The following is a 22948-nucleotide window of genomic DNA, read 5'->3' as shown; positions in this document are numbered from 1 at the left end:
GGCAGTTTGGTAACTGATTGATTGGATAATCTTCTTAACGGGGTCACCACGGCAAGCACGGCAGGTGATCGGGTTGGGAAAGTAGGAGTGTTGACGGACACGTGAATCCAATCATGCATACAACCACGTTAACACACAAACACACATGAGTGAGGTCACCGGGCTTGCCGCTGTCAATCACGACACACCGTGAAGGATGAATCCTCAAAGCGTCCGCCGTCTCACTCACCTTCGTGAAAAAGATCTCGTCACCGTTGGCAGTGTCTGTTTCCACCGTGTATATGTGATCCCTGCAGACGATGGGAGGTTAAGAGAAAGCAGAGAAAGAGAGAGAGAGATGAGAAGTTTTAAGCGGCCACACAGCAACAAACAGAAAGAAAAAAAAAATCAGCAAAAATAAATAAATCTGTGTCTTTTTTTCTTCCGCCATGTTTTCCCCCTGCAGCCATCAAACAACATCAGAAAATCGAGCTTTGTATAAACTTTGTTCAAACTTCAAAAAATGACAATAAACAAAAGCGGGTCAGAGCTATTTGCTCTGCCAGACAGAAACAGTCAACAAAGGTTTGGAGCACTGCGGCGCAGGCCGGCGGACAAAAGCCCCTTTGTCCCCGAGAAAGGTCTTGATGGGGGGTGAGAGAGGAGGGAAGGTTGAGACGGGAGGTGCCAAGTCACTCAGAGCTGTTCGGGTCAATTAAGTCTAGTGTTTGAGCCACAGGAAATCTATACTAACACTCATTATAGCTTGAACAAGAAGACTTATGTGTGCTGGCCTGGAAATATACAGGCTTCTCCTGTATTACGCATTCCAGCCATAAAGGCCCCAGCAGGGCATATGGAAGACATAAAACTCCAAAGGGTTAACTACATCTCAGACAGACAGGCAGGCCGGCTGGTTGACCAGGCATGTAGCTACACCTACTTACCATGGAGAATTAGGGTGCAGACATGGAGATGGAGGGCGGAGGGAGTGGAGGTGGTGTCTATCGAGGTATTCGAAAGACAGAGGGATTTATCTCATTTGAGGAGAGAACCAAAGGTGACCATGCCAAACGATGTAACTGCTTTAATTTGGTGGAGATTAGCTGCTGAGGGTGTTTTTAATCAAAGTGTGTAACAGTGGCATCGTCAGACTCACGGCTTAATTACGTTCCAGCTCCCCAACCTGCGCTCAGACAGCCAGCCTGCCTTGCACTCTCATTAACTAAATCTAATAAAGCCTTTGGAGAAACAGGCACCTTGAAATGAATCCACTTATATCGCTTTCCTGGCGGCCACCGCTGTCTCTTCCAGGATAAAGCCCAGCCTACTGGACGTTATCAACCAAAAAGATTAAATTGAATAATTAATCTTGGAGAGAAGTTGAAATTAGCACAACAGTTCTGTTTTCTCAGTGGAAAAGGAAGGTTTCCCAGTGAGGTTTTGGAGGAAATCTGCTTCCAGCTTTGATATCTCCTTCTGTCCATGTCTAAACTGAAATTGATGCTAACCTTAATAGTTTCCTTTTTTTCCTGAAATTATCAAAAAAAACAGACTGGAACTGAAACAAACACAGCTACTGAAAATGAAAGTAACAACCGGCGAGTGTTTAGGGCAACAGAAAAATGAGAACCGGATGACGTCTCCTGTCACTCTCCTCGGAAAGGTACAATTCTAGGTCTTTGTGGGACCTCAGTTGAGCAGAGGACTTGGTGTGGCATCAACAGGCCGAGATTTCACTAACTAAGCTGTCGTTGGTACTGCTTCCAAAAAAACCAGGATGTAATTTCAGCACATCATGTGCCATTAATGGATAATCATTAAGTGGCTGCATTTGTTTCAGGTGTTTCCACGAGATCACGTTGTCACAAACACTATATTTTTGCTTATCTGCAATATCAGTTTTTTACAAAGATGAGATAGTCATTAATTCAAAACAAAAATACAGACCAATTAGAGCTGTCGGCTGAACATCCTTCCTCAAACTGGCTTTCAAAAATCTCGTTTATTGCATTTTTATCTTCTGGTTTTGGGGGATGGCGTGAGTCACCCCCCTGCACCCCCTATTCCTTTCAGGGTGCCTATTTTAAGATAAGGGAACAGCTTTGTGCTCCCATGCAAATTTAAATTTGGACACAATTATACTCCGTAACCAATGACGCGCGCTCTTACGAAACACATACAGTTCAGAGTCTGAAGAAAGAGCAAACTAAGTTCACATTACTGCGCGCCAAACTGATTAGTCGACTGCATGAATTTCCTGTTAAACCGAAAGCCAAAAAGCAAGAACAAAACATTTCCCACGTGCAAGGTGGGGATTAATGTGGAGGAGCTGGATAGTTGTGGATCTGGGTCTGTGATGTTAAGGTTGCCTGCAAACCTGAACAGGTTGGCCCTAAAACAAAGACACAGCGTTGTGTTATGTCAACGTTTTTAAGTTAGTTGTCATTTGAGACATCAAAATATATGTTTTAAAGCACAAAAATGTGTCTTGTTGTTTAAAAGAGAAAAAAAACAATATATGACCTTTAAAATGACGAGAGACCATTTCAAATCCGTTGGTTGTTGACCTAAACACACTCCACGGTTTTTGCTTAACATGTTTTCTAATTAGTTTTTCTACTTTGATCAAAAATTGAGCATCTCAGGTCAAATTTGCACCTCAAAGCCTTTTAATATTTTAAGGCAACCATCACACAACCATATTTTCCTTCGTCTGGACTAATTTTTTAATAAAGAGAAGAAACTTCTCAATAGAGATGATTATGTATCATACCATGATTAATCTACAGCTATTAAATCTAAGGGTTACTTTACAGATTTAGAATGAATCCCTGGTTGCATTCCTTAAAACAGCTCATACAAAATCTGTTCTGTCATTCTTAAAAGTAAGCCATTCTCCCTGTTCTGCAGCTCTCATGTGTCGGTGTTGACCGTGTCCTCGATGGCCGTGGCCTTCCAGCCACGGGGTTTCTGGTTCCAGCAGAGATTAGAGGGAGCCAAGCCAGGAGGCGTCCCTCAAACATCCTGACTGGAGATGGAGGAGGACAATAGAGCGGCTGTGTCTGTGTCAACACCAGCTCTACAAACACACACACACACACATGTGCACAGAGGAACCCCATCCCACCCCTCCCCCAGCAGCCCGCACGTATAAAATCCCAACACGATCGCCTGGATTCACACATGCAGCCTTTCACCTCCTCAGCCGTGCACCTGAACTCATATTATGACATGCCCGCTTTCTCCCGCTGTTTGAGCCACATCTACATGACTTCAAAGTGAAAAAGAGAGAGATAAAAGCATCGGCTCAGTTTTCAAGAACTTTATTCACGGCCGTTGTAGTTTGAAGACCTCTGACTGTAGATCAAGAGTTCCAATGTTGTCTTAGGGTCTAATATTACAACAGAAACACTAAAGATTTGCAGTTAATGCAAATTTAGAAATTAGCAGTTTGATTTGATTAAACTTTATTTCTTGATAAGATAAAAAAAATGAATAAAAATCTTCAACACATGACCTTAGCACGACCTCTTGAGCCACTTAAAACTAAGAGCACATTTTTGCAAAAGAGCAAAAGATTAAAAGCATTGTGAAAACTGAAATCATTCCACATGTTTTGACAAGCTGCTAAAAAATGAGGATCTTGACATTTAAACTGTTCTCAAATCCTCAATACTGGAACATATTGGAAGAAAGTAAGTCTGTTATGTTTTCAGACAGAAAGCAGAGGCTAGCTGAAGGTGGAGCATTGGTTTAAAACCATTTTGTTTATGAAAACTGTCAGGCACTACTTAAGCACAGTACACAAACAGAGCTATAATAGGATGTCTTTATGGTTTTACAGAGAACAGACGTTGAAAAAAGCTCTTTCTTTGATGAGATGTAAATTTTGTTTGAGGATTTGTAAATACCTTAATGTTATGAGTATTTAATCCCATTCTGCTGAGCTAGAAACCTCAAACTGAGTCTGATTAAACCCTTATTCCCTCTCCAGAACTGCTAAAATGGAACAAACTCAAAGCTGTATTCTCCGTTAAACTAGTCTCACATTTGGAGTTAAGACTATAGGACTGATGAATGTATTTCAAAACAGTAAAAGTCAGAGGGAAATGAAATGACAAAAGCCTTTGACACTGGACACTGGACTGCAGATCTTTGGATGTCAGTGTGGAAAAACTTGGCGCGGGCCGAGCATTTCCCAAAATTCAGTGACAAATATGAGTGAGTAGGATGGAAGGCATGCAAATATCCTGCTGGGCACAAATATGGAGACATTGTAGAAGGATGGGTACATGCAGAGAGCAAGGAGCTGAGTGATCGAGACAGTAGAACAACTGAGCAATGGTGAGGGTGCGAGGCTGACTATAGCAGAGTGACATAGCGGTTCTGCGCTGAGCAAGTAGCCATGAAAACACTGGGTCTTTGTGCCGAAGAATGCCGTTTTCATAACAGCACAGTTCTTCTGGGGTAACTACAGGCCAGCTTGGTCCATCTGCATTTCTTTGTCAAAGTATCTCACACTCCGAGAGGAGAATGTGATTAGCATGCATCCCACACCTAAGCCACCACCCCACTTTCCGAAAAAAAAAAACTAAATGGCTGCAAATCCACACTCGTTTCTACCTCAAGCCCTTTCTCTTGTTTCAACCTCTTCACCCATATACCTCCCTGTTCATAACTGGATCATGGGTGGTGGAGGAGGGCCCATTGTACATTGTTTTGGCTTTCACTGGTTCAAATCCTCTTCACAAAGTGGATGGGAGGGAACTGGGGGAGCCAGCAGGCACCTCTGGGCTGTGAAAGGAGTTGTCGAAGTTCTGAATGAGCTGAGGGCATCGAGAGGCCCTGGGTGATGCGGTGGCATGAAATGCAACAAGCCAGGGTTCATCCACCCCCAAGCCGAGGCAGGTTGTTCTTTTTGAAGGTTGAACTTCTCATTATGGGTTTTCACATTCTCCACACATTTGCCTTTGTGTGTGCATGTGTGCGTTTCTGTGTGTGGCTGCGTTAGTGGGGTGAGGGGTACGAGCTTGAGCGTGCAATTAAGCAGGTATGTGTAAACAAAAAAGTAACTGCATTAAAGATGTCGACTTCTTTACATGTGGTCTCAAAGTATTTGCCACATTTCCCCACAAGGATTTACTGCATCTTAAAGTTTGCAATTTGTACTTTATAATCGATTTACCCGTTTTAAATTCAAATATGTGGTAAAAAAAAAAAGGGAAGGAAGGAAAACGCGGGTAGGGAAATGTCATGCAGTTCTTGGAGACATTGACATTTCGTGTGGTATGTTCCTTACTCAGCAATCAGACCGCTCCCTGCAGGATCCCTGTTCTACATGCAAGATGGCTAGCTATATTAACATGTTGTTGTTGTGGGATAAGGTCTCCCACAAGCCGACAATTCCAGAGGCACAACGGCGTATTTAACAAAAAGGTTTCATGTGAGATCATTCATGTTTTAATTGTGTTTTACTTTCATTTCTATCGTCATTGTTCAAATTGTATTTATTGTATTGTATTGTATTGTATATCAAATGTATTTATTTGCAGCTTGGCTCCAAAACTAAGATGGCGTGTCAGATAAAGTAAAACGTTTGACACAATTAACCAATATTAGAAGTAAGGGTATTGTTCTGGATCTTTTGTCATTCAGTTATTCTCACTCTCTTTCTCTCTCATGGTTCCTTTAGTGTTAATATTGTTGTTAATATTGATGTTGTACAGTTGTCGTCACAGATTTTATATTTACCTCTGTACACTAATATTTTGCTAAAACATCATGATGTTGCCCTTTGAAAATCTTGTTGGAAATCTCACTATGTCTCCTCTATTTCTTTTTTTTTCCAGGTTACCAAGGTGATGAGTAACATGGCAGTGACAAAACCAACAGAGAGCATTTGGCTTCAGTCGCAGTGCATCTACTTAAGTTACTGAAAGGTGTTTTTGTTTCGCCGAACTGACTACCTGAACATGAAAAAGTTGTTTTCTGCTTAAATCTTATACGTATGAAAAAAGCCGAGGGAATAGGGACTGAAAGCAGAAATGTTTTAGCATCACAGCTGATGATAGCTAAAAGCTCTAACTTTTCCCTTGTTCGGTACTCTAGTTGGTCCTCATTAAGCAACTAAAGTGGCCACGACAAATGTAACTTCATTTCCTGCTGTAATAATAATGTCACAGTAATTACAGAGCATGAATCACCGCATGCCTTACTTCAGAAGAATTGGTCCAAATATCAAAAACAGCAGGAGATAGAAGGCATTTTTCTTGCTTTGAAGAGAAATGTTTTTGAATAAAAACTTGTTTTTTTCAGGTGATTATGATTACTGGACCTCTAAGCTTTGTCTCAGAGTGTGGACCTGGCTGGGTGTCGTTGGTGCTGCAAATAGAGAGAGAGGGAGAGAGAGAGAGAGGAGGCAACCGTGTAATCCCAGTCATTAGTGGGCTTTAACAGGATTTGGTGGAGCTACAATAATGGAGACTCCAGTGGCCTTCAGTGCGAGAACCAAAGAAACCCAACAGGGAGAAACAGCATCCACAGAGGCACAACTGTTCCAGTGGACTCAACTGAGAGAAGGTAATCTGGATTTTTTTTTTTTTTTTTTTTGTGTGTAAGTGTGTGTCTCTGTGTGACAACAAATGGCAACTACAAATTTTGGTCCTTCAGTTCTTTCACACACACGCACACGCACGCGCACGCGCACACACACACACACACACACACACACACACACACACACACACACACACACACACACACACACACACACACACACACACACACACACACACACACACACACACACACACACACACTCTGATTCCCATGCTTCCCAGCCTCATAGAAGGGTGTAAACAGAATGTGGTTGGTGTTACCATGGTAAAGCCCGACTGCCGCCCAAGAATGACGACTATGCCCCGCATGTGAGGAGACATGGGGCACGCATGCTAGGCAACGTATACAGTAACTTATTCCCACATTCCCACATGCACAAGTATACAAGGACTATCTGTCCGGTCATGCCCTGAAACTATATCCACCGACCCCTTGGAGAAAATCCCTCACATATATTGTACGGCACTATTAATGAGTAGATCCATGTTCATCACCCAAGTCATAAAAAGTGGTATATTTGCTGTAACAAGCATCAATATTGACACCAGTAGTAGCTTAACTTGACAGGAAAACCCAATCAAAAGATTATTTTCATCCTAAATGTCCTCTATAAAAGTGTAACTTACAGGCGATTACCTTATTTAACATTGAGGTATCAAAAAATATATGAATTGTGCATATAAATAATAATTAGACTAAAGTAATTAAGATATATTCATAAATATGATTGGGTCCTCGTCTGAAAAATCAACAACAGGTCTAACTGTCTACTCACCCACATTTTTGATAGTATTATGACTGATTGTCAACATCCAATAAATTATTTTAAATGTCTACAGTAACTTCTGGAATAAGGCAGGACTGCTTGCATGGGGGAAATATCCATTCTCCAAAATGTCTAATTGAGAGTTCCTGAAAACAGTCCTAACAAAGGTCTGAGAGCAAAACATGGGCACTTTCTGCTGGAATCGTCGGCTCGGAGAGAAACCAAACCAGTAATCAATGAAGTATTGAGAACTGGGATTCCCGTCAAATATGCCCGTCTGAACCGTCACATGTTGTTTCAATCAAATTAGTTAATTGAAAACACGCACCCTGTGGAGCTCAGTCACTGTAAGATATTTCTTGCTGTGGTCACAGCTGTGCACACACAGCATTACCATGAACACACCCACGACACACTTGCAAGATATTTTCAGCTGAAATAAAAACAATAAATCTCCCTTTGCGCTGTGATAAATTCCCCCTGAACGCTGTACATAGAGCGCCCTGCCCATGAAATAAGGACCTCTGGGTTAGAAAATCATACCATGTCCATCTCACGCTGCACAGTTTATTGCTTTCATTAAACGTGACTCTGCTGCTGAACTCCTGCACACATGACAGCAGACACACATAAAACACGTGTGAAGAGGTTTTCATTATCTGTTCTTATATATACCTGATGTCCTAGTTTATCATAGATTATGTTTGGCTGATCTCTCCAATAAAAACAATATCAAACAGCAGCTTGGTTTCAAAGCTGAATCTCATGTTTATCATTTTAAAATATTCTTTCCATTTGGCCTAATGGACCACCCTGGAGTTTTTCCTCTAACAAACTGCAATCTTATTAAGTCAGACCTGGCAACATGCAGGGGCATCGGTGATAGATACACACAACTACGGGTGGGTGACTGTTTGGCATGTGTCCTGCATTTGACAGGAATCATAGCGATTAAGTCATTAGGTAAACAGATAACAGTGGCGTCCAAACCTTCCTGCTGCATGGTTATGTGGCTATCGTTGAGTGCAATAGTGGCTTTTCCACATCACCTGAGCCAAATGAATGTGAAAAAAACCTGATCCACCGCGTTAGAAGCTTCTACATGTAACAAAAACACACACATAGCAGAGGGCAAAGAGAAGATGGTGGAGGCAAATATCACTCCATTAGATTCCTCATCAACGGCACTTGTTTATGTAGGTGAAATAAATGTCCTTAAACACGTCGCCTTTTCAATAAGCTCTGACATGTAGCAGCGCAATATTTTCAAACCGCTCCCATCCACCTCTGGTATATTCCCTTTAAATGCTTGTTGAGCTAAATTCATCTGTGACAGACAGTTATTCAAAAGTGAACAATGTCCAAAATAACAAAAACATACAGATGAAGCTGTTAAAGTTGTGTAAAATCTGACTTACCTCATGCTCCTTGTTAAGAGTCATTATTTCTATTCAATCTGTCATTTTTATTAATGAGTGCAGAGCAGATTTGTGAGGAGATGTGAGCGAAATCTACATTAAACTTCCTCCGTTGATAGTTTTATTAAAACCGAAGCCTGGAGTGTGGCTCTGGATGAAACACTTGATGGGAACTAAGCCACGGAATAAGATTCAGAGTATTAAAGAACTAAACCAGCCCTGAACAGAATTCATAATCAACATTCAATGCAAGTCTGAAAAAGGGAAAATTATATATTTTTGAATATTGAAAAAGCCGCGTGACCTCATCAGCGGAGGGCCAGCGTCTTCATTACTTGTCCGCATACAACGGGCTGAAACAGGGCTGTCTGCCTTAACTGAAAAAATACATTTCATTCAAACCCGAAAGCTAAGGATAAATTATCAATCACTGCATCTGTTGCTGTGTTACTCCAGTGCCAAAGAGTAGACCAGTTCCCTCTCTGGACTGAGCCACTTTTGTCTCTTTACAATTTCATCAGTTGCCATGTGTGTATGCATCGGACAGCTTAAAAATCTTGATGCGTTTTTTTTTTTGTCTTCGCCAACGCCAAAACCAGAGCCAAAGGGATTTAATACAGTGAGCAGTCATTCAAAAAACAGGCTGAAACAGTGCTGCGCTTTGGACGGTGTTCACAGAGGCCATCTGCAAGCTGCTGCGCACCAAGAACTGAGGCGCACTGGTCTAGAGGCATGATGGCACGCTGTGTGATGCTGGCCCCAGAATAAACAAGCCATTTAACTGGACAACCTTCATAAAAGCAACTATTGATGTTGCTCAGTTTTTTTGTTGCCGCATTGAGCCTTCTTTCGTGGCTTAGGTCCTGCTGACTACTGGCTCACTGTCACATCGATTTCAGAAGTGGTAATTGTCTCCGCTGCTTTCCTTACACTGTCGTTTAACTTTTGCATGTCTTTATCGATATCCTGTTAGAGCCGATGGATGTTTGTGCCACGGTTGTCTTTTGCATCTCCACGTAATCGACTCCAGTGTTTCTCACTGCGTCAGGATCAATGGCGGTCATCTGACTCCGTCTCATTCGAGGCAGCCATTTCATTCATTCGGGTGGTGGGGGGGGGGTCACATACCACAGACATGTGTCAGAATTCCTGTCTGCTTTAAGTGAGCATGGAAGACGGGGGACGACGCAGACGCACGCACGGGTCAGTGGAGACACGATCACAGACTGCGGCTCCTAAAGCCACCGGGCTAATGTTCATCATTCCAAACGCATATCCATATGCTCACATGTGGCAGCAGAAGTCATCCACACAACAACTGGTCAGCACTAAACACGCCTTCTGTATCCCACCCGCACCCCTCCAATAAACTGTGTCTCGTTTCCTTCCCGGACCCCCGCGGCCCCTGCTACCTCATGTGGAGCAGGTGGGCGACAGGCGGACCAAAGTCTCTGACACCACACACATAGGTTTCTTTCTCCTGTGCTCTGTTTCCTCTCGCTTTCCACACACCTCCTCTTAATGGCCGCAGACATGTTAAAAAGCTCTGTCGCTTTAAGCAGCAACCTCCTTCCGCCACTTAATTTGACATGCTTGGGAGAAAAAACAAAGAAAGACCCCTATTGTGGCTTTCAGCAGTCTCCAATCAAGCCTGCCACTCAATTAAAACCGCAAAGACCCGGCACATAAGAATCCATTCAGCGCTACAGCGTTTCAACGTAATACTTCATATTCAGGCCTCAGCTGAAGGTGAACCTATCTGTCGATGCTCTGAATTTGGATATTACTTTTTTTTTTGTTGTTGTGGTTTTTCCCTCATATCGCTCAGGTTGTCATGTGGTAAAGTAACTTGCACATTTCCAAAATAGCTCTGACAAAAGGAAAGACGGGATCGATATGGATTTTTCTCACCTGCTCCTGATGGTGTAATTGAACCATATTTTCTCAAAAGATGAGTCACAGTCTGATAACACGTTGACAGAGAGCCAGGCAGCAACAGTTAGGTGACAGACAGGGGGGAAAAATGAAACAAAATCCAAACAAAACACCAGACTTTTTAAAGATCGATTCGCGAAACGCTGCCAATAACTAGAAGAAAAGCATCTGTAATAGTTCTGTGATGCGGTTTATTGACCGCAAAAGATATGACATAGGACTGCCTTGACTGTAAAGTCGGACTCAGAATGTGGATTATATTCTTTTATAGAATAATAATAGTGTCTGATTATGTAATTGTGTTTGGATAATAATAAAAAAGCAGGGCACACGCCTTTAGGGATGCTGCAAAAGGTAAAAAAAATAAATAAATAGAAAAGAAAAGGGAGATAATGAAAGGAAGCATTTTGCTCTGATTAATCCCTCCTGATTCCCCAAATTGAAAAAAGGGCTCCCAGGTTTGGTCTGAGGGCCTGTGGGTTTCACAGAACTCATCGGATACAGTCACAGTGGGGCAACAGCTTCATAAGAGTAACTGTACCAGGACAGTAAAAAATGTCTAAAAAAAATTCAATAAACCCCATAAAACCAAACATACTCTGTTCAACAATGAAAAGCAGTAACACGTATAAGTCTGAAAAGACTTAAAAGTCCTGGAGGAACTAGTGTAAACAGCGGTCATCACCCACCTGGCTGCAATGTATAACGTCCTGTTCATGATCACGATGAGCTGGATGTCCAGTTTGTGCCGCTGCGTGTTGTTCCTTCCAGGTTTGTGGCCCACAAACGCCGGGTACTGTTTAGTGTCTGCGGAGAAGGGAGCAAAACAAAAACGCATCGTTGCAGTAATGGCGGTGATGACTTCAGGAAGTCATGAATTTCACAGCTTTTCCCATGTGCCTTGTGGGCTTTAGGTTAAATGTCGACCCACGTGTCCTAGATGAGGAGACGCGGCCGCAACTGCGGGCTGAGCTCCCCCAGCAACCATAAATTGCTGGCTATGAATACATGCTACACTGCACCATGCAATCGGTCTATTGTTAGCAACTGTGGATGAAAGTGCTTGGTTTTGGATAAACATCCCGACTGAGGAGCGCAGGTCTATGCGAGGCTGGCTGGCTTGTGTTTCAGCTCTCCTGGCCAGGACATTATGGTGATACGCCCACGAAGAGAGAAAGGTAGAAACAGACAGGAACAGAAGAAACAATAGTCCTATCTTTGCAGCTTTCTGCAGCTTTCACCCTATCACAAACAGCATTAGGAGCCCGACAGAAAAATAGGGGATTATCCTTTGATGTGGGGTGGGCTCCGTTTCAAATGCTGCCTTAAGTCTTTCATTTTTGTGCGCGTAGAGGGCCTATCCTTGGGCACCAATTTGCACACCATGCCTTCAGAATGAGTTCAGTTCAGGGAAGGTGGGGGTTGTGGAAGAGGCAAGGGTTCAGAGGGATGTGGAATAGTAAAAGGGATAAAACAAGTGCAGGAGATACCGAGAAGGGGAGACGGGGGGGGGTTTGTAAAGTAGGAGAAAAAGAGGAAATGAAAAAGAGCGAGCGCAACAGAGCAACTACTTGAAATGAGAGAAGGGTAGTTCTACAAGTGGAGAAATTAAGGCCAAGAGAAATACAAGAGAAGCAAGGGAAGAAAGATGTACTTACAGTTGCCGTGTGAGATGCTAATGGGCTCGCTGTCCTCGGGGAAACCCGCCCCGGCTATTTGCAGTAGCGTGAAGTAGAGTAACAAAGCCTCTGACCTCATGGTCGCACCAACACTGCCGCTATTGCTGCTGGTACTCTGCTACAGATTTGGCTCAGCCTTCATAAAACAAAAAAGAAGTGGGAGAAAAAGGAAATGGAGAAAAGGGGGTGAGAAAAAAAACATATTGTTAAACAATTCTTTCACCTGAGTGCCTAATTATTAACTTTCCCACTGAGGTTTCTGCATTTTTTTTCATTTTTTTTCTGGTGTGAAACACTAAAATGCAGAAGCCAGAGGGGTTGGAAGAGCCAAATTAAGTCCACCTCAATTAGTTGCTTATGCATTTTGCACAGCCCATCTCAGTCTGTCAGAGGTTTATTTATATGCATTTTGGATGACTCAAGTAAGCCACAGTGCAAGCGAAACAGAATTAATTGGATTAGGGAGGTAATATGCGTCATAGATCGATGTCAGCCAGAGAAGATCTCTGCGCTCCTCTCAGACTGTATGATGAGGTCTTAGTGAAGCAGGAGTGCTCTTGTTGGGATTAGCTGAGTAAAGTAACAACAATGCCCAGCGATGGGGCTGGATAGCATGACATGCTTTGTTTACCATTTGCCCTTAAGGGCAGCGATTCCATTTCCTTTACCCGTATAGATGAGGGACAACTATGTGCTAAATCAATGCACCCGTATGAATAAGGATGTGAATGACATTTCATTGGTTTAAGAGCCATCTGGAGGCTTGCTCTTTCCTTTCCTTCTTTTTGATTACATTTCTGTTTGCGCATTCTCCTTGTATTGACTGTCTGTTCTCACTCACCAAACAGCATGCATGCAAAAAAATAAATAAATAAATGAAATGCCTGTTTGCTTTTTTATGATGTTTTTCTAACTGTACAAGTGGAGAAGGGAAGTAACCTTGTTTATGTTCACTGCCTCCAGGGGCCTAGAGTCCTAAAGCTCAATTCAGGCTCAGGACACATGCAAACGCAGCCTATGACCCCATAAACCCCATCAAATGAAAGGAAAAAAAACAGTTATTACAATTATTTTTTTAAAGTTTTTTATTTGATTTTGACATTTTATAACATCTATCAACCAGTATTATTTCTGACATAGTCAAGCATGTTTGATAGTTCCATCACTGGATGAACTCTATAAAAAATTAAATTATCTTTTTTTTTCTAAACCTCATCAAATCTGTGGGTGATACTTCAACAAGCCACTGGCTGAAAAGCTTGAACTTATAGGCTGTGAAGCTCGGTGTGTCGAACTAAAGATGAAGTGAAGATTTCTGGCTCAATTTATGAAAGTAAAAAAAGAAAAACTATTTTTTTTTTTAAAGAAAACTGGTCTAAGATTAACAGGTGACTTTATTGCCCACCTTAACTATGTACTGAGACATGTAATTTGCTAATGGTACTTCACATGTTAAAGTGGGTTTAATAGATAAATGCCTACAGCGCAGTGATGTAATGTTTTCATACGACAAACCACAACAACAGAGCTTTTCTTAGTGCAGTTTGTGGTAACCAATCACACTCATAAATCATCCTAGACAATTATGGCATCAGGAATCTAATCAAGAATGAAGCGTTTAATTTGCATGAAGTACCCTCTGTTTTTTGTTGTTATATTTTTACATGTGTGTGAGAGAGAGATACTGTATATAGCTAAACAGATAGAGCAAGGGATGCCTTAGGGATGAAAAATTGAATAAAATTGTCAATTTCATTTGCTACAGACTGATAAAAGTTGTTTATCCCACATATTTCCATTCGCTATTGTATATCCAAGGGGAGAACGAGCAGTAGGGAGGAGGCGAGTGCTTTCTCTTTTCTCTGTCATGTCCCTTTCTTCCCCCCTCTCTCTCTTTCTCTCTCCATGCTCCTGTGAATCTCATTCAGGAGAGGAATGAAAACACTATTCACTAGTAGATTCATTTTACCACTGAGGAGAATACCAATACTAAAGCCTGGATACGACCTTGATCTCAAAAGCTTCTTGCTTCCTCTCCCTCCTTTCTCACTCTTTGCCCTACTCATCTTATCCTTACACAGTTTTCTTGTTGTTTTTTTTGTCTTTTTTAATATGAAAGGATAAATACAAAAAATACATCTTCCCTCCCTCGATGACCTCCACTCACACTGGACGTTTTAGCGTGGTCCACATTGTAAATGGAAATGGGATTTTTCCTATACAGTAGAGTAAACCTTTACAGAGGGCTGTCTTATCTGAACCTTGACCCAGAACTTCTCTTGTAATTGACTGATTGATGAGCAGGAAGTAGCGTAAGACAGAGAGGTTAGCCCTTCGGGACAGAAAACGGAGAATGATGGATGGAGGCTGGACTGACCAACAAAACAAGATCTGACTCTGCCATTCTGATAAAAGAGGATCGTTCTGTAAATGTATTTTTAGTCTTTTAGCCTGATTGTGTCAGAATCACGTGAAACTACAATAACTGTATCTTCCATGTGAGTATAGATGCTGGTTTTATTGTGTGTTGGACTTATTCTCAGAAGATTAAATCAGACTGTAGGCATATTTCTGGTAAACATCAATGGCTGTGGGCAAGGAAGATTCTTCATCTAAATACGTTGCTTTTAATTGGAGGCTAAATTGCCATCTCAAACTGGCTCCTGTGATATGCAAAGTATATTGAGTATGAAATATCTTAAGTAAAACCTCTGAGCCTTCCAGTGGCCCTTTCATTACCAGCTGCTGCACGGGTAAGAAGAGGGAGCACAACGCTTCCTTTCCTCACCGAATTATAGTCTTTGCATGGAGGAGCAAATTGCTGCTGCTGTATGTGTGTGTGTATGTGTGTGTGTGTATGTGTGTGTGACTGAGGATGTTAAATTCTGATCTGAAAATAATTCTGGACCACTGTTGTGACTCACACAATATAAGAAGATCAGAGTTTAAGAATAAAGGCTTGAAGACACACCCGTACTTTGGGAAAAAGAGAGAAAAAAAAGGAACAGCCAAAGGGAAAGTGATAAATAATAACACTTTGAGAACCTTAGCTGCAATTTCTTAACACCTCCCACACAACAGCAGTGATGAAGAATGGGTGAGTTTGCATATTTGTGAGTTTATGTGAATCAGAAAAGAAAGAGGACAAGTATTTAATCAAGCTGGATGCTGGTAGGAGGCACCAGCTGGGGACTCCAGGACCCCCCCGGATCCTTCTTCATACCACACCCTCCTATGAACGTATGTGCGCTCATTCACACGCTCACTCACCTTGTAAGGTTCACAGCTCCGAGCAGAAATCTTGAAAAAACACTCTTGATTACTCCAAAGGACATTCTCAAAACCCAGCGCAGACCCAAATAATCACAAAATCACAGGCAGACACACACACCGAGCCACTCACGGGGGCTGCTGAGCCAGGCAGCATTAACTCCAACAATAAACACATTAGTTGGCCTAATGATGTTATTGCTGCTCTCGCATCAACACGTTAGCTACGGGTGCTTGGAGCTTAAACATGCACGCAGTAATGCACATTTATTCAGAGGTCAGCTGCTGTGAGCTTCAGGTGAGGAAGTGGAAGAAACTGTTCATCGCATTTAATTCTACAAATGATCCAGTGATCATGGAGCTTGGTTCTTCCGAATGCAAACGCGTACATGCATGTACACATACACGTAACGATTGATTCCTGAGAGGGTTCCAGCTGTTCGTCTTCCGAGTCCCCGACTGTGTCAGATTAAGAGTGCTGTTGAGTGAGCCGACCTGTTGATGACTGACTGATGCTGATGCTTCTGAATGCGGTTCCACAAGAAAAATGACCACAGAAGTCAAACTTATTTATTTTAGCTATTAGCAACACATGCTTATAATCAGCTGATAAAGCCCTGTGGCTGCCCTCTTTATCAGGAGGAAAGGTGGGAATGGTGTGACGGTACAGATTCAGAGATGGAGCTGGTTGGGTGGGAAAAGCAGGACTATTTATTTTTCCCTCATTTGGTTCCCTCAAATGCTCAAATCAAGGCTAATGGACTTCCTTTTCTTGGTTCTTAAAGATGTTTCGCTGTCCACCCCAGAAGGCATAAGCAGCACTTTTGGTTTCTTTTTAATTGAAGCGATGATTTTTATATTAAGTTAACTTTTACAAATTATTTTTGGTCCCTAAAGGCAACTTTTACCAGAATTGTCAAAGATCAGAAAACGTTTTAACCGTGGAAATGGTGGTGGTTTTCACTGCTACGTCACAGCAAGACGGTTGCTGCGTTACATCTTGTGTCTCAGTGGGTTTTCTCTGGATTTACTGATTTCCACGCCACAGCCCAAAAAAGGTTAAAGGGGACCTATTATGAAAAGCACGTTTTTTCTTGCTTTAACATATATAAAGTGGTCTCCCCTCAGCCTGCCAACTCAGAGAAGGAGGAAAGCAACCAAATTCTGCAGTGTCTGTACAGCCGCCCGGGTGAGCCATCCAGTGTGATGTGGCTTCTACGAGCCGTTCAGATTCTGCTCCCGTCATTACGTAACGACAGGAGCGATTTACATAGTTTGGCCTCCGATGTGTGAAACCACGTCTACAACTAACTCCACCGGCCGGAGCTTCCGCCATTTTTTCGTAGCGGTGTATCACATCATTCAGGCAGCCAATCAGCACAGAGCCTCATTATCATAGTCCCGCCCACTCAGAATCCTGCATAGATAATGAGGTTAGAGAATTGGGAAGATAAAGACATGGCTCAGAGGCTGAATTTCTAATTTATTTAGCAAAAACAATCAAAAGCTTGTTTTTAAGACATTCAAGGCCTGTTTAAAATAGGGATTAGATGTCATAATAGGTCCCCTTTAAATAGACAAAAAAAATTGTAGGTGTGAATGTGAGCGTGTGCATTTTTTTGTCTCTGTGTATTCCTCTGATGTCCCACCAACCCCACCAACCCCCCCCACCTGTCCATTGCAACCCTGATAAAGTGGATATAGAAGCTGGATGAATGGATGGTGGTTTGCACCGTACCGACCGATGTAGACCTGTGTATACTGGCATCAGATCAGAGGGCCAAATCAGAGGGCAAACAAAGACTAGTGTGCTGGTGTGAGATGTGTGTGTGCGTGTGTGTGTGTTATTTATGGCCATCAGTCAGCACTTTGAGCCTTGTTGCATATTCCAAATAAAAATATTGTTGTAAAATGGTGTAATAGTCTACATAATACAGTTGTGCAGAACAGCAGCCTTGTCGTACTCTGATAAAAAAATATATCAGTCAAGTCAGGAAAAGTGCTCCATATAAAGACTTTGAAGCAGCAGCTTCTTCTAAAGGCTGTCTGGCAGCTTTGATATAAATGCAGCCTGCTTGTGTTTACATTCGGGCAATGTCTGCAGATTTGCGCTGAAGGTTTTACAGACGACAGGAATGCCTTAGAGACGGGTAGCTTACTAACAATCTGTTGTTATGGCCACTCACCACATTAAGAGGAGAATTTGCTATTTATATCTTGGAATTATGTAATAAATGAGTCTGACTGGGTACGATTTCAAAGTACTTATCAAAGGGTTGGTTTGAGTAAACATTTTCCGAATATCGAATCATTGTGTTGGTGTTCATGAGCTCCGAAGATAACTCTCCAGCAGTTCTTGAAAACCTTTGAGATGTGAGCCACCTGCGAGTGTTTGGAAAGAGAAAGAAAACAGCAAGATCACTCAAATCCTCGTCAAAATACAAGTGCGAGCTTACATACTGCATGAAATGAAATGATCCTTTCTTTAATCTTCATTACCAGCAGTTGAAAGGATGCGTTGCTTCTCAACGTTGCTGGAACGCGAATAAACACCGAAGTGATTTAACAGGTGAATAAATAACAATGAGATACTTCAAGCAGCCACAGAGTTTTCTGCTCCGAGACAATCTCAGTTTTATAGAGCAAAAACTGACTTTATGCATTGCTATTAACACGACACCCATCAAAACAAAACCACGCTAAAGCCAGACACTATTACAGCTACATAAATACCATATTGCTTAAGAGTTTTTGACCACCCTCAGTTGTAATAACTGTTGACAGGCAAGCGGGAGTATGGAAGCATATGAGGAACTATATTCAAATTAAAATGCATTTGCGGAAATGCTTTTTCATTTTAAGAATGTAGCTGCATTATTTGAGTCAAAAATAAAATTGATAATATATAATCCGAATTGCATTTTAATTTTCGTATTCAACACTGCTCATTATTGTACTTAATTCAAATTAAAAAGAAAAAGACGTTTGAGATTTAATTTTCAAATTTTAGATTTAAAATTGAATATTGGGAACTATTTGCTGAGGCATGATTTGAAAATTAAATCTCAAACGTCTTTTTCTTTTTAATTTGAATTAAGTACAAGAATGAGCAGTGTTGAATACGAAAAATAAAATGCAAATCGGATTATATATTATCAATTTCATTTTTGACTCAAATAATGCGGGCACATTCTTAAAATGAAAAAGCATTTCCGCAAATGCATTTTAATTTGAATATAGTCCCTCATATGCTTCCATACGGGAGGGGAAATTGTGGTTAGGGTGATGTGTGAAAGCAGTAGAAAATTAGACGAAAAGTAGATGAAGGCTGAAAAAAGACAGCGATGTGAGAATAATGCACTGTATCTGCTAAAAGAGGATAAAAAATGGGACACATCAAACCACCTAGGGCTCCCACATGAGGAGGATAGCCTGGCAGGTGTTTACACTTGTCAGTCCTGGCCTGATAAATCGTAGAGAAAAGACAGGAGGAGCTGTCTTCCAAAGCCCATGAGGCTATGATAAGAAGAGGGAATGGAGAAAACCACAAGGAGGAGGAACCCGCCCGTCCTTTTGAGAGCGAGAACCAAAGTAGCGTCCAATATAAACACACGATTGTAGCCGCAAGCGCTCACATGGATACTCCTAGAAAAACTCCACGAGCTATCAAAACGCATGGCAAGTGTTTTCCTTATCCTCCTTGCTTTTCCAAGCCTTAGATGTTGCTTTCAAGTAAATATCTGTATGGAGGCAATCCATCATGGTTTGATTATTAAAAGACAAGGAAGTGGACATGAATGAGGCACCCCGTTGCTGTGGGCTAGTTGCAGAAACAGAAGCACCGAGCTCAAAAGGTGACGGATTGATTCTGGAAGTGGGCCAAAGACGACTCAAAAAGACGACAGGATAAAAAGACGGAGAAGAAAGACAGAGGAACATCAAGGGAAGGGAGGCAAAGCGCCAACTTGGAACAAACGGAACCTAACAGAGACATTCAAAGACTGGTGATAAGCTACTATCTTCATAATACTGCGTCTGTGATCTTAAAACCATTAGGTCTGGACATGCCTGCATGCTTCTTAATCATGAAAAGTGATTATCTGCTGCAAATCCTAAGATATTCTTCTCATGATGGACTTAAAAGACTCCCTAAAGCAAACAGTTGTAGTTATCAAAATGAGAGGTATAAAAAGTCAAACCAAAAAGTCAAATAAGAAGAATTGGAAAGTAAAAGGACTGCAGGAGTGGGAAGGGGAGGGGGGGCTTAATGGGTGTTTGCTGTCTGAGAGTGATCCAAAGTAAACTGACATCACACCAACCTCGCCACCAGCAGAAATTTATCCGAGGAGAAGGATGAGAGGAGATAACTACCACTCACTACATTGTTTTTAAAGTAGGTCAAAAGGGGAAGCCGAGGCAGGAATGAGCTCTGAAAATGACTCTGTAAAAGCCCTAAGAGCAGAAGGTTCAGCCAAGGACTGAAAGTGTCTTACACAGTGCTCAAATGAGCACAAATCACTACCAAAAGGGGCCAATATATGGATGCTCAGCAAAGAAACCAAACAACAAGATAAAATACTCCATATTTGGACCTGTAAGATATTCTTGAATGCAATCTAATATTCTTTTATAAACTTAATACATATCGAGCCACAGACTGTATTAGTATTGAAGATTTTAAATGTTAACAGTACAGCTTTTATTTGATGGAGGTTGAACAAATAGTTTTATGATTGAGCTGTCCTTCCAAGGAGCATTTTAATTACTTTAAAAGTCCAGACAGCAGGATTAAGTGATTTATAATGAAAAGGTTACAGACTGCAGACAATTGAACACCCTTTCATTCTGCCTAAACCTTGCAGACATGAGGGAAAAGTTGACGTGGCTACTAAAAATGCTTCTTCCTTCTCTAGTCATTTTTTGTTGGGTCAGTTCTAGGCTATATAGAAACATAAAGATGCACGGCAGCAGACACTCCAGAAAACATAGTACTGTACTATAGTAAGATAGTACGTTCGTATTGCACATGACAGTAATTGAACATTATTGTCATATGTCAGGTTTTGCTGATTATCAGTTTTCCAGATTGCAACTGCAAGGAGGCTTTATCTAAAATGAATCTTTTAAATGTATTCTGTGTCTGGTTTTCGCTGACCTTCCTAATGCTTTTAGGTCCACCACATTCATGACACAAAATGCAACACCAGAAAAAAAGGCAAGCTGTTTAATTAAAGGGACGTGAGTCATTTAACTATTTTTCTAAAGTATGTTTTACAAAAAGGAGAAGAAAAAAAATCTGCATATGGTTCAGCTTCCAACATATGCTTTGTCTGGAAAAAGCAACTATGAATCAAAACAAACCCCTAATCTGTGACACACATTCAGACACACACCCCAAGCTCAATTCCCATGACGCGCACACAACTGGTGCTTAAGAGATTGACCCCAAAAAGAGATGGAGATTACACATTTAAATATCAGAACCTTTTCCAGGGCTGTGAATCACTGCTTGTGATGACACTAGTGGGCAACTCAATCAATCTGGATGCAGATGATACGGCGCTGTGTCAGCAACACGGGGGAAAATTACTTCTGATAAGGACGTGAGTTACAGCGTATGGCCTTCAATTTTTCTCTTTTGATCCAGTGACCTCTGTGGCCGGACGCAACTCCATCGTCCTTTCTGATTCACTCCGTGTACGCCTTGTAATACCAGACCATACTTCACAAACACGTCGGCCATTTAGAGTAAAGTTCAGTTGCTTGTAGCGTTTGAGCTTGTTAACTTCTTAAAAGGGCAAAAGCAGTTAAGATGTAGAAAGTACAACTTTGTTCCTCCCGAAGAAAAAGAACAGAAGTGAAAACTGTCAGTGTCACTGAGATAAACGGCACATTAATTCCACAGAGACAGATGCTAGCATGGATGAGGCAGTGCCCCGTGGAGCAGCGATTCGAGTGTGGAAACTGTCACACAGAATAATACACATTTTACTTGGAAACTCACTTTATGAAGGCCGACTGCAGGGTGCCTTCAAGCAGTGCTGCTCAATTTCATGCTTTGCTTAGTCATGATACAAACCTGGGAGCTCCAGCCTGTAAGGTGTTTTAAGTCAAGCAATGCTTTATTTTAAGCTGCCTGGGGGTTTTCAAAAAAAAACAGACAATATGTTTGGAAATGTGTGTCCGAAACAAATGCAAGCTCTGCCTTTGGTCTCGAGATAACTGCACTATAACCAGAGAGAAGAGACAAATTGTGTGTATCCACTGAAGGACGTTCCAATCCAAACTACATGAGCCCTAAAATGATTATTATATTTATTTTGAGTGTGTGTGAGAGAGTGTCATTTATTCTGCATAGGTTGCCAACTGTAAGAGAGGATAATATAATATACCTGCGGCAAAGTTTCCATAAGCTCTTTGCATCACAGAGGAAAATGGTGTTCAGCATGTGAGAGAAGCAGCTGTGGGATGCTGGAGTTTATCCCACAAATAAAACGGGATGGGCAATCAATAAAACAATAGCTGTAACTCTGGCCCAAGAGCTGCATGGTTACAAACCCTTTAACTCGACAGGCCTCGGCTGTAAATGAGAAAAGTCTCAAAGTCAATATTCAACAGCAGCTCACTAAGTGGTTTTTATGGCTATAAGCAATTCAAGGAGATTTGGAGAAAAGATATTGTTTATTTTCTCTTTGCTGGACCTTAACTGAATATACTTAAAGTTGTTTTAAAAGTGGCAAGCATGTAGGCTAAAATAAATGAATGCAAAGATAAGAGTCTGTTGACTGTGCCCAAACTCGTCCTGTAGATAAAACGGGAAGGAATATGTGGAGGGAAATCATGTTTCCAAGATGCTCATTTGCATTGGAAAAAATATCGATAAATGTATTTATATTCTTAAAAAAAAAAAAATCTTTTAACACTCGCTTGCAGCTGTTCTTGTTCTGTTCACTCCTTCTCCCTGCATCTAAACTGTAAGAGGATGCGCTGGATAAAGGAGATAAACAGGTGGCCTGCAGGGACTGAATAGGAGGTGTGATGGTTTTGTTGTCGTATCCATCTGGTGCGGTTTTCACATCTTACAGCCTCCTGCTTCATCAAAATGGGTGGGTTTCATAAGGTGTGATGCCATCTTTGTCAGTGCCTGATTATGCCCTGAATGTGATCCTGATGATGATGCTGTTCTCCGAACTTTGCTGTATTTTTAATCTTTGTACTTTTCAACAACAATTATAGACATATTCAATTTTGAGTTGAACTGCTGCAGACAAATAGAATCC

General features: G+C 41.5%; 1 protein-coding gene across 5 annotated transcripts in view; it reads right to left on the bottom strand.

The window, feature by feature from the left end:
- sema6a (sema domain, transmembrane domain (TM), and cytoplasmic domain, (semaphorin) 6A) overlaps positions 1 to 22948 on the bottom strand; it is a 116688-nt gene that overhangs the window by 56058 nt on the left and 37682 nt on the right. For all 5 annotated transcript variants that reach the window (XM_061729419.1, XM_061729417.1, XM_061729418.1 and 2 more), the window contains 3 exons: positions 12378 to 12534; positions 11409 to 11526; positions 230 to 290 (listed from right to left, as the gene is read on the bottom strand). In XM_061729419.1, the coding sequence (XP_061585403.1) occupies positions 230 to 290; positions 11409 to 11526; positions 12378 to 12477 (279 nt within the window). In that variant the 5' untranslated portion in view covers positions 12478 to 12534. The remainder of the gene's footprint in view (positions 1 to 229; positions 291 to 11408; positions 11527 to 12377; positions 12535 to 22948) is intronic.

The sequence above is a fragment of the Cololabis saira genome, chromosome 9 (assembly GCF_033807715.1).
Source record: "Cololabis saira isolate AMF1-May2022 chromosome 9, fColSai1.1, whole genome shotgun sequence".
NCBI classification, from domain to species: domain Eukaryota; kingdom Metazoa; phylum Chordata; class Actinopteri; order Beloniformes; family Belonidae; genus Cololabis; species Cololabis saira.
The sequence above is the reverse complement of the archived record's forward strand: the minus strand, read 5'-3'. Positions and strand labels throughout refer to the sequence as shown.